General features: G+C 45.5%; 1 protein-coding gene across 1 annotated transcript; it reads left to right on the top strand.

Moving 5' to 3' along the window:
• Positions 1-10,740: 10,740 nt before the first annotated feature.
• Positions 10,741-11,720, top strand: LOC135886658 (olfactory receptor 6C4-like). Its single transcript, XM_065414439.1, has 2 exons — positions 10,741-11,647; positions 11,713-11,720. Exons 1-2 carry the CDS (start codon positions 10,741-10,743, stop codon positions 11,718-11,720), a joined length of 915 nt encoding a protein of 304 aa, XP_065270511.1.
• The last annotated feature ends 832 nt before the right edge of the window (positions 11,721-12,552 follow it).

Here is a 12,552-nt window from a genome sequence, read left to right as displayed (position 1 = left end):
GTTACCCTTTTCTGAACCTTTTCCAATTCCAATAAATCTTTTTTGAGATGGGGCGACCACATCTGCACACAGTATTCAAGATGTGGGCATACCATGGATTTATATAGAGGCAACATGATATTTTCTCTCCTATTATCTATCCCTTTCTTAATTATTCCCAGCATTCTGTTCGCTTTTTTGACTGCCGCTGCACACTGAGTGGATGTTTTCAAAGAACTATCCACAATGACTCCAAGATCTCTTTCTTGAGTGGTAACAGCTAATTTAGATCCCATCATTTTATACGTATAGTTGGGATTATGCTCTCTACTTCTACAATGATCAACACCCCCTGAAATACACCTTTCAAGATCCATGGACCTTACATGCCTATCATAACATGTGGCGTTATGGGGGGATGGATCACTCCGTGATTACCTGTTCTGTTCATTCCCTCTGGGCACCTGGCATTGGCCACTGTTGGAAGACAGGACACTGGGCTAGATGGACCATTGGTCTGACCCAGTCTGGCCGTTCTTATGTTCCTCATCTAGTGCACTATATGGCCCAATAACTACCATGTGAGTTAAATCAGACAATCACTATGCTCTCGAATGAACTCTCACAGAACAATGCTAAAATACAAAAACACCGCATCACCCCATGGCAAACACTTTTCACAAAGTGATTACACCATGCCCAACCTCTCAGTACTCAAAGGAAACCTGCACAACACTTGCAAAGTTTTGAATTTAAGATCCCAGGCACATCTTTTGAAAGACACTACAAATCATGGTCATAATAAAGACACTGGATTTATGGCTTATTACAATAGCCGGTAACTCACTAATCCCCCTTTTTTTGTCCTATGACTGCAGGGGTGTTAACTGGCCACTTCACCTTGTGCCTTGTGTCTTTCACCAACAGAAGCTGATCCAATAAAATATATCACCTCACCCAATTTGTCTCTCTCATATCCTGGGACCAACATGGATGCAACACTTCAAACATTTAAATTGCATTGACAGACAATGAGGTTTAAACTTTTTAAAAGGCTGGGACAGAGAGAATAAAGCTGGAATTTTCAAAGGTGCCTAAGAGATCTAAACACCCAACTTTTATTCATTCAAATGGATTTTATGTGTGTAAATCTCTTAGGTGGCTTTGAACATCTGAATCTAAGGGCTAGGCTGTTTAGGCATTCCTGCACTCAATGTTGCAATGCCAAATTGATTTAGGAGCTAAAAACACAGATTAAAAAAAAAATTATGGCCCTTAAATTTCAACCCAAGTAGCTACTCAAATTTCAGGGTCCTGGGGCTGTTCTACTTGGAACTAGAAATTGATGGAGTCTGGTATTTTCTTTGATTCAATCTTGTTTATTTACAAGGAATGTACAAAGTTCTGTTTATTTGAACACAGGCGGAACCACGAACAAAAGGAGAAGTTTCTTAGCTTCCAGCCCCCCGTCTTTTTAACCAACACCAGACCCAAAAGCTCTCACTCCAGCTTTTTCCAGAGTCCCACTGACCTTCCAGGCTACTGCTTGCTTTTTGCCTCTGCCTTTCTCTCTGAATTCTTATCTGCCTTTGTCATAACTATAAAGGGAAGGGTGACAGCTCTCCTGTGTACAGTGCTATGGAATCCCTCCTAGCCAGAGACTCCAAATCCTTTTACCTGTAAAGGGTTAAGAAGCTCGGGTAACCTGGCTGACACCTGACCCCAAGGACCAATAAGGGGACAAGATACTTTCAAATCTTGGGGGGGGAAAGGTTTTTGTGTGTGTCCTTTGTTTAAGGGGTTGTTCGCTCTTGGGACTGAGAGGGACCAGACATCAATCCAGGTTCTCCCCATCTTTCTAAACAAGTCTCTCTTATTTCAAAATTGTAAGTAAAAGCCAGGCAAGGCGTCTTAGATTTACTTTGTTTTTCTCAGCTTGTAAATGTACCTTTTACTAGAGTGCTTATCTTTGTTTGCTACACTCTGAACCTAAGACAGAGGGGAGTCCACTAAGCTCTTTAAGTTTGATTACCCTGTAAAGTTATTTTCCATACTGATTTTACAGAGATGATTTTTACCTTTTTCTTTAATTAAAAGCCTTCTTTTTAAGAACCTGATTGATTTCTCCTTGTTTTAAGATCCAAAGGGGGTTTGGATCTGTATTCACCAGGAGTTGGTGAAAGGAAGGAGGGGGGAAGGGTCAATTTCTCCTTATTTAAGATCCAAGGAGTTTGGATCTGTATTCACCAGGGAATTGGTGAAGGTCTCTCCAGGCTACCCAGGAAAGGGAATTAGCTTTGGGATGGTGGCAGCGGACCAGAACTAAGCTGGTAGTTAAGCTTAGAAGTTTTCATGCAGGCCCCTACATTTGTACCCTAAAGTTCAAAGTGGGGATACAGCCTTGACATGGTGGCACAGCGGTGGGATCGTTTTAAACCCAAAAGCCAGTAAGAGATTTTTTTTTCCTTCTAGCTGCTCGGAGAGCAGAGCTGAAGGTAGATGCATATCTTATCTCTCCTTGCCTGAAGGCAGAGGTGTTAAGTTTTTTTAACAAGGTCCTTTGTTAAGAGAACGGTTCAATAAGTGAGCAAACTTTGATCTGGTAAAGGTAATTTACAATCTGAATTGTTTTTTTTTTCTTTTTACATCCTCGGAAGTAGCTAGTTAGAAAGTCTCTGTTAACTCAGCAGCACTCAGCAGGAGCCTGAGCTAAATACATCCCAGTTTCAGTCAACTGCAGAGGGTGTGACCCAGCACAAGAAAACAGGAAAATGACTACCAAAGAAGCAGCTAACAAAATAGAACTGGCCAAACTAGAAGCAGAAGAAAATGAAAGAAAACATCAAAGACTGCTTCAAATTAAAAAACTTGAAGAGGAGGCCCACAAGAGAGAGATGGAGCTGGAAAAAGCCAAAGAAAAAGCCAAAGAGGAGGCCCACAAGAGAGAGATGGAGCTGGAAAAAGCCAAACATGACAGAGAAGAGAAAGCCAAACAGGAGGCCCATGAAAGAGAAGAAAAAGCCAAACAGGAGGCCCATAAAAGAGAGATGGAGCTGAAAGAAAAAGAGATGGAACTGGAAGCAGCAAGGACTAGGCAGGGTGCATCAGACCATCCTAACAACTCCTCTCCAGGTACCACTTCCCACCCCAGGAAATTCCCCACCTACAAGGCAGGCGATGATGCTGAGGCCTTCTTAGAAAATTTTGAAAGGGCCTGCCTTGGATACGACATCCCTCCAACCCAGTACATGGTAGAGCTGAGGCCGCAGCTCAGTGGACCCTTAGCAGAGGTGGCGGCTGAAATGCCTAAGGAACACATGAACAGTTATGAACTTTTTAAAAACAAGGCCATAATCAGAATGGGGCTAACACCTGAGCATGCCCGTCGGCGGTTCAGAGCCCTAAGGTGGAAACCGGATGTGTCATTTACCCGACATGCCTACCACATTGGGAAAAATTGGGATGCCTGGATATCAGGAGCAAATGTTAAATCTACGGAAGAGTTGCCCTTCCTATTGCAAATGGAGCAGTTTTTAGAGGGTGTTCCTGAGGAAATAGAAAGGTACATCCTAGATGGGAAGCCCAAAACTGTAACCGAGGCGGGGGAGATTGGAGCCAAATGGGTGGAGGTGACAGAAAAGAAAAAGCTAGTAGCAGTTGGAGCGAATATCAGAAGGGGCAAGCCGAAACAAAACCTTATCACCGGGAACAACCCAAGGCCCCACCCACATCCCAAGGGAAACCCCAGACGCCTTCTCACCCCACCACACCAGTCTCCATCAACCAACATCGCCCCGGTGATACCTTAGCAGGGCGATGTTTTAAATGTAATGAACTGGGGCATATAAAGGCTCACTGCCCCAAGAACCCCAACCGATTACAGTTCATTACACCCCAATCACACCAAAGAACCCCAGACCCAGATGCCTCTCTCATACCCTCGGAGCGAAGGGAAACCTTGAGAGTGGGCGGAAAGAAGGTTATCGCTTGGAGGGACACTGGGGCACAAGTGTCAACTATTCACCAATCCCTAGTGGACCCCAAACTCATCAACCCGGAGGCTACAGTGACAATTCAACCCTTCGTGTCACAGTCTGTAACCTTGCCTACAGCCAAGTTGCATGTCCAGTACAAGGGCTGGTCAGGAATGTGGACTTTTGCAGTCTATGACAATTATCCCATTCCCATGCTGCTGGGGGAAGACTTGGCCAACCATGTGAAGCTAGGCAAGAGGGTGGGAATAGTCACCCGCAGCCAGGCTAAGCAAGCTTTCACCCCCATCCCTGTTCCTGAGCCATCCCCCAGGGCCCCGTCTGTGTTACCGGAGACCCAAACACAGGTGGTGGAACCGGATCCCCTGCCAACGACTGCAACAGCCGTAGTGGATCCAATCCCAGAGACCCAGCCAAAGCCAGTCCCAGAACCGGAACTGGCAACGCAACCAGCACCAGAACCATTGCCAGCACTGAGTCCAGCGCTTGCAACCCCGTCTACAACTCCAATGCCAGAGGGCACCAGCGAGCCTAAACGGGTGGAAGCAGCAGATAACCCTACCCAAGAGGCTCAGCCAGAGCCTGAAATACCACATAGTGCACCAGCGGACAGCGGTTCACAGTCAATGGAAAAAGCCCCAGCACCTGCATCGCTTCCAGAGGAACCAAGCCCCAGTCCACAGTCCAAGGAGGAACTGATGTCTCCAGCATCAAGGGAACAGTTCCAGGCCGAGCAGGAAGCAGATGACAGCCTTCAGAAAGCTTGGGCGGCGGCGCGGAGCACCCCACCGCCTCTCAGCTCTTCTAACCGATCCCGGTTTGTTGTAGAAAAAGGACTTTTATACAAGGAGACTCTTTCTGGTGGGCACCAGGAAGACTGGCATCCTCAAAGACAGTTGGTAGTTCCCACTAAGTATCGGGTAAAACTCTTGAGCTTAGCCCATGATCATCCCAGTGGCCATTCTGGGGTGAACAGAACCAAAGACCGGTTGGGGAAGTCCTTCCACTGGGAGGGAATGGGCAAGGACGTTGCTAATTATGTCCGGTCTTGTGAGGTGTGCCAACGAGTGGGAAAGCCCCAAGACCAGGTTAAAGCCCCTCTCCAGCCACTACCCATAATTGAGGTCCAATTTCAGCGAGTAGCTGTGGATATCCTGGGTCCTTTCCCAAAGAAGACACCCAGAGGAAAGCAGTACGTACTGACTTTCATGGATTTTGCTACCCGATGGCCGGAAGCTGTACCCTTAAGCAACACCAAGGCTAAAAGTGTGTGCCAGGCATTAGCAGACATTTTTGCCAGGGTAGGTTGGCCCTCCAACATCCTTACAGATTCGGGAACTAATTTCCTGGCAGGGAACATGAAAAACCTGTGGGAAGCTCATGGGGTGAATCACTTGGTTGCCACCCCTCATCACCATCAAACCAATGGTCTGGTGGAGAGGTTTAATGGAACTTTGGGGGCCATGATACGTAAGTTCGTAAATGAACACTCCAATGATTGGGACCTAGTGTTGCAGCAGTTGCTTTTTGCCTACAGGGCTGTACCACATCCCAGTTTAGGGTTTTCACCATTTGAACTTGTGTATGGCCGCGAGGTTAAGGGGCCATTACAGTTGGTGAAGCAGCAATGGGAGGGGTTTACGCCGTCTCCAGGAACTAACATTCTAGACTTTGTAAGCAACCTACAAAACACCCTCCGACACTCTTTAGCCCTTGCTAAAGAAAACCTAAAGGATGCTCAGGAAGAGCAAAAGGCCTGGTATGATAAACATTCCAGAGAACGGTCCTTCAAAGTAGGAGACCAAGTCATGGTCTTAAAGGCGCTCCAGGCCCATAAAATGGAAGCGTCGTGGGAAGGACCATTCACGGTCCAGGAGCGCCTAGGAGCTGTTAACTATCTCATAGCCTCCCCCACCTCCAACATAAAGCCTAAGGTATACCATGTTAATTCTCTTAAGCCCTTTTATTCTAGAGAATTAAACGTTTGCCAGTTTACAGCCCAGGAAACTGATGACGCGGAGTGGCCTGCAGGTGTCTACTATGAAGGAAAAAGGAATGGTGGCATGGAAGAGGTGAACCTCTCCACGACCCTGGGGCGTCTGCAGCGACAGCAGATAAAGGAGCTGTGCACAAGCTTTGCACCGATTTTCTCAGCCACTCCAGGACGGACCGAACGGGCATACCACTCCATTGACACAGGTAATGCTCACCCATTTAGAACCCCACCCTACCGGGACTCACCTCATGCCCAAGCGGCTATACAAAGGGAGATCCAGGACATGCTACAGATGGGTATAATCCGCCCCTCTAGCAGTGCATGGGCATCTCCAGTGGTTCTAGTTCCCAAACCAGATGGGGAAATACGCTTTTGCGTGGACTACCGTAAGCTAAATGCTGTAACTCGTCCTGACAACTATCCAATGCCACGCACAGATGAGCTATTGGAGAAATTGGGACATGCCCAATTCATCTCTACTTTAGACTTAACCAAGGGGTACTGGCAAGTACCACTAGATGAACCCGCTAAGGAAAGGTCCGCCTTCGTCACCCAGGCAGGGGTGTATGAATTCAATGTACTCCCTTTCGGGTTGCGAAATGCACCCGCCACCTTCCAAAGACTTGTAGATGGTCTCTTGGCGGGATTGGGAGAATCTGCCGTTGCCTATCTCGATGATGGGGCCATTTTTTCTGATTCATGGACAGAACACCTGGAGCACCTGAAAAAAAGTCTTCGAGCGCATCCGGCAGGCAGGAGTAACTGTTAAGGCTAAAAAGTGTCAAATAGGCCAAAACAGAGTGACATACCTGGGGCACCAGGTGGGTCAAGGAACTATAAATCCCCTACAGGCCAAAGTGGATGCTATCCAAAAGTGGCCGGTTCCAAAGTCAAAAAAACAGGTCCAATCCTTCTTAGGCTTGGCCGGATATTATAGGCGATTTGTACCACATTACAGCCAAATCGCCGCCCCGCTGACAGACCTAACCAGAAAGAAACAGCCAAATGCAGTTCAGTGAACTGATAAGTGTCAAAAGGCCTTTAACCAGCTTAAGGCAACACTCATGTCTGACCCTGTGCTAAGGGCCCCAGACTTTGACAAACCGTTCCTAGTAACCACAGATGCTTCCGAGCGAGGCGTGGGAGCAGTTTTAATGCAGGAAGGACCGGATCAAGAATTCCATCCTGTCGTGTTTCTCAGCAAGAAACTGTCTGAGAGGAAAAGCCACTGGTCAATCAGCGAAAAGGAATGCTACGCCATTGTGTACGCGCTGGAAAAGTTACGCCCATATGTTTGGGGACGGCGTTTCCAACTACAAACAGACCATGCTGCGCTACAGTGGCTTCATACCGCCAAGGGAAATAACAAAAAACTTCTTCGGTGGAGTTTAGCTCTCCAAGATTTTGATTTTGAAATACAACACATTTCGGGAGCTTCTAACAAAGTGGCTGATGCACTCTCCCGGGAAAGTTTCCCAGAGTTAACTGGTTAACAATTGTTCTTAAAATAAAACATATTGTTAGTTTTTATATAATCAGTAGTATGTCTAAAGGTACATGTGTTTTATTAACTCTGTTTTCTCCTAAAGCTCCAGGAAGAAATCACAGCCAGTGTGGAACCGGACGTCCAACACTATCTGTGATTTGGGGGGCGTGTCATAACTATAAAGGGAAGGGTGACAGCTCTCCTGTGTACAGTGCTATGGAATCCCTCCTAGCCAGAGACTCCAAATCCTTTTACCTGTAAAGGGTTAAGAAGCTCGGGTAACCTGGCTGACACCTGACCCCAAGGACCAATAAGGGGACAAGATACTTTCAAATCTTGGGGGGGGAAAGGTTTTTGTGTGTGTCCTTTGTTTAAGGGGTTGTTCGCTCTTGGGACTGAGAGGGACCAGACATCAATCCAGGTTCTCCCCATCTTTCTAAACAAGTCTCTCTTATTTCAAAATTGTAAGTAAAAGCCAGGCAAGGCGTCTTAGATTTACTTTGTTTTTCTCAGCTTGTAAATGTACCTTTTACTAGAGTGCTTATCTTTGTTTGCTACACTCTGAACCTAAGACAGAGGGGAGTCCACTAAGCTCTTTAAGTTTGATTACCCTGTAAAGTTATTTTCCATACTGATTTTACAGAGATGATTTTTACCTTTTTCTTTAATTAAAAGCCTTCTTTTTAAGAACCTGATTGATTTCTCCTTGTTTTAAGATCCAAAGGGGGTTTGGATCTGTATTCACCAGGAGTTGGTGAAAGGAAGGAGGGGGGAAGGGTCAATTTCTCCTTATTTAAGATCCAAGGAGTTTGGATCTGTATTCACCAGGGAATTGGTGAAGGTCTCTCCAGGCTACCCAGGAAAGGGAATTAGCTTTGGGATGGTGGCAGCGGACCAGAACTAAGCTGGTAGTTAAGCTTAGAAGTTTTCATGCAGGCCCCTACATTTGTACCCTAAAGTTCAAAGTGGGGATACAGCCTTGACAGCCTTCCTCACACACTTACCCAAAATAATACTCAATCAAGCCCTCCACCCATATAGTGCTAGTTTCTGGGCAGATTTTTAGGACTTATTTCAGATGTGGCCCTTTCCAATGTCTCTTACAACTATCTTAACTGAAGAGCGTGTTCAGTTCAAATGAGGTTTTACTTCAACCCACAACAAAGGTTTCACTCAGCTCATAACAGTTTGTAAGGTGTTGCTGTGCTCAGAGTCACAATGCCTAATTGCTTTAGGAGTCTACATTTCATTTTAAGAAAGTGATTTAGGCATTTGGACCCAGGTATTTAGGTATTGCTGCTCTCAGCCTTGCAATGCCTAACTGATTCAGGAGCCTAAATCTCATTTTCAAAGGGGATTTTGAATCCCATTGAGTGTCAACATCTAAATACCTTTAAAAATCTGGAAACCTAAACCCAATTGACTGTCAATGGGATTTTGCATCCTGAGGGCCAGATTTTTAAAGGTATTTGGGGATTTTCAAAAGCACCTAGGTCACTAAAACCCATTCAAATCAGTGAGTTTTAGGGATCTATGTGATTTTGAAAATCCCAATAGACACCTAAATACCTTTATAAACCTGGGCCAATCTCTCAGAAGGGCATTATACTATAGTCACGTTTTCTATCTCCATTCCCTGCTGTGCCATGAAAATGAGTGAATCTGCAAATGGTGACAGAGTTCATTGGCTTGCCCATAGCAAGCAAACAAGTGTGTCCCCAAACGTTCAGAAGAAAGGATCAGAAGTGTTTTCTCAGCAAAGCTCATTAGCTAATTGGTCTCAGGGGTCGCAGCCAGTGGTGAAGGAGAAGAATTCCATGCACCACAACCCTTAAAAAATGAGGGGCTATTTGTCACAGGAGCAAATGCCCAAGCCTGTCCCCATGTTTTGTTGGACCACAGACCTAATTTGGAGCATATCAGTTCTGTAGCTGCAAGATTTGTGAGCTTCTTCAGTTCCTGCTCCATGTATTCCAGAGGTCTCCAACATCACAGCGTCTGAGCGAGGATGCGCGAGGCACGGCTGCTGGAGTGGGAGTTTAGAGCGACAATGAATTGAAGAACTTGGTGGGTGTTGTTATCATTGTTATAGTTTATGGTTTATTTTGTGGGACCATATTGGAGCCACCAATGTGCTAGATGGAGATGGATTCTGTGCCTAGACAGCTTTTAACGTTAGTGCACAACGTGGCACAGATCTGTGGGTGGGATAAACAGATTGGTTGGGATAAGGGATGAAGCAGATGTTGACACTGAGAAATTTATTGGTAAACTGAGGTCAAAGCACAAGATTAGTTCTTCATTAGAGAATGCAGTTAACATTCTGCTAGGAATCCTCTTAAAGGGAAATATATAATTAAGGAAAATTAAACTTATTTAGTTTGGGGCACAAGTTACGGCAGATGTCCTGATGTCCAAACCCGACCCCAAAAACATCCCACAAACCACAGCTGCATAAACCTTGTTCCAAAATGGGTAGTCCTCAGGGGTAGGGGACCACCTTGTGCTGTGAATTAAAAGTCATGGAGAACTATGGTTAAAAAGATTAGAACATTGGGAGTGGAGAAGGTTGGGGAACCAAACCTGAAAAGAGACAGGGATCTCTTTGAGATGCGGAGAGCAGCTCTTCCTCTCTACAAATATTTGTGTCCTCATCTCTGTACATCTCCTACTCCATAAGGACCTCTGCACAGGCATCAGAGTTTTAGCAGCATTAATCCCAAGCATACTCAATTCAAGAAGAGCTTCTCCATAGATTTTTGGAGCTTCTGGAACATGGTATAAACCGGATGACCTGAATGATCAAAAATGTAGACATTCAAATTATGCCAGTATTCAAAGTCAAAAGGTGGTGGGTTCCAGGGAGGAAGAGCGTGAAGACGGGGGCATGCACTGTATTTGTAACCAATATATAGTGATGCAGCTACATCTGCCTGAGGCTGCAGAGAGAAGTGTGAATCACTGCCCTTCACCTGGAGGGGATGTTAACTACTAAACCTAATGAAGGTGCCCTAAGTGTCATCTCTGCTTTCTATTTCACTGCCCATCATTTTAGCAGAAAGCCCCAGGCAACATACTTGTTCTACTCTGCAGGATGCAGTGAGAAATACTGAGCTATCTATCCCCATTCATCTCGCTCACGTTCTGAGTTCCCATTGACAGTATTTGTCTGATTTATTCTGCTATCTGTTCTGCAAAACAAAAACAAAACAAAAAAACCTGTCATTTTTGTTCTGTTGTTTTTTAAAGTAATATGTCTTGTTTATTTGCTTCAAGATGAACCATAAATGCCAAACCGCACTGCAGTGGTGGAATTCATCCTCTCTGGACTAACCAACGACAATCATTTGAACGTCGTCATATTCCTAGTTCTATTAGCGACCTTCCTCTTGATCCTGATGGGAAACATCATCATTGTCACCATCACCCTGGTGGACCATCGCCTCCAAACGCCCATGTATTTCTTCCTCAGGAACTTCTCCTTCTTGGAAACATGCTTCACCCTCGTCATCATCCCCCGGTTCCTCTACAGCCTCCTGACAGGGAGGAAAGCCATTTCTCGCCCCACTTGTTTACTTCAGTCATTTTTCTTCTTCTTCCTGGGCTCCTCTACGTTTTTCCACCTGGCTGTAATGTCCTTTGACCGTTACGTGGCTATCTGCAACCCGCTACATTACATCACTGTAATGAGCAACAGGGTCTGCCTCTACTTAGTGCTTGGCTGCTGGCTGGTGAGTTTCCTACTGGTGCTTCCTACCACCATTCTCTTTGTCCGCTTGCCGTTCTGTGGCTTCAACATCATAAACCACTTCTACTGTGATACAGCCCCGTTGCTCCAACTCTCCTGCACAGACACAGGGATCATTGAAGTAGTGGTCCTGGTGACAGCTGTACTTACGCTGATCAGCACGTTGACGGTCACCATCATCTCCTATGGCTGTATCATCTCCACTGTCATGCGCATCCCATCCTCCACGGGCAGGAAAAAGGCCTTTTCCACCTGCTCCGCTCACCTCACGGTTGTGGTGATATTGTACAGTAGCTCCATTTTCAGGTACATCCGACCAGGTCAGCGCGGTGGGTGGGACTTTGACAATGTTGTGTCCTTTCTTTACACGGTGGTCACCCAGCTGTTTAATCCCTACATCTATGCTCTCAGGAACGAACAAGTCAAACAGGCCCTGAAGGATGCTTGTGACAGGGTATGTTTTAAGCATCCGAATCGGGCCTGAAAAAATTAAAATCGAAAGATGCAAGAGTAAAGTGAATATCTTTGATTTCGTTCCAACCTTACAATGGGCTTAGGTGTGTCATGAGTGCTATGTAAGATGCTGCACTTTGGAACCAATGTATCCAAGGTAACTTCCTCTGGAAAAAGAAGCCAGTCAACACCTACTATTCTGGTCACTGTTCTGGTCACTGTATAGACACCCAATCAATAGAAGAATTAAATGGATATTCTTAGAGTCTAGTTCTGCTTGCTTTTGGTGAAAGACTGTCCTGGCTTATCTCTTCTACTGAATTGCTAAGAAATGGGCACATCCTGTTCTATTGGTTACCTGGCCTCCACTACCCTACCCTGGTCTGCTTCTTACCACACCTTGTATTGTTGTAGCAATGCTTAAAGACCCCAACGGAGATCAGCACCCCACTTCACAGGCCATTGTACATTACACAAAAAACAATCCAGGCCTTGTAGAGTAGATTTTAGAAATGGGTAGATGCCTTATAATGTGACATAAGATACTCAATCTATTGAATTTATTACAAGGAAGATTAGGAGTTGACTTGTTCATGATATACAAGTACCTTCCTGGGGAGAAAATACCAGATGGCAGAGTGTTTCTGAATCTAGTGGAGAAAGGCAGAAGAAGAACCAAGGGCTGGAAGTTGAAGCCAGACAAATTCAAATGAGAAATAAGACCTCTATTTTTAACATTGGAAAAAACTACCATGAGAAGTGGTGGATTCTCTCTCTCACTCGCTGTTTTCAAGTCTTGACCACATGCCTTTCTGGGATATTTTGATTTAGGGCAGGTCTACACTAGAAGCACTACATCGGCACAGCTGCACGTCTGGCGAAGATGCTCTATATCGAT

This window comes from Emys orbicularis, chromosome 12 (assembly GCF_028017835.1).
Source record: "Emys orbicularis isolate rEmyOrb1 chromosome 12, rEmyOrb1.hap1, whole genome shotgun sequence".
Lineage (NCBI taxonomy): Eukaryota > Metazoa > Chordata > Testudines > Emydidae > Emys > Emys orbicularis.
Note: the sequence above shows the minus strand (reverse complement) of the source record. Positions and strands in the feature narration are given on the sequence as shown.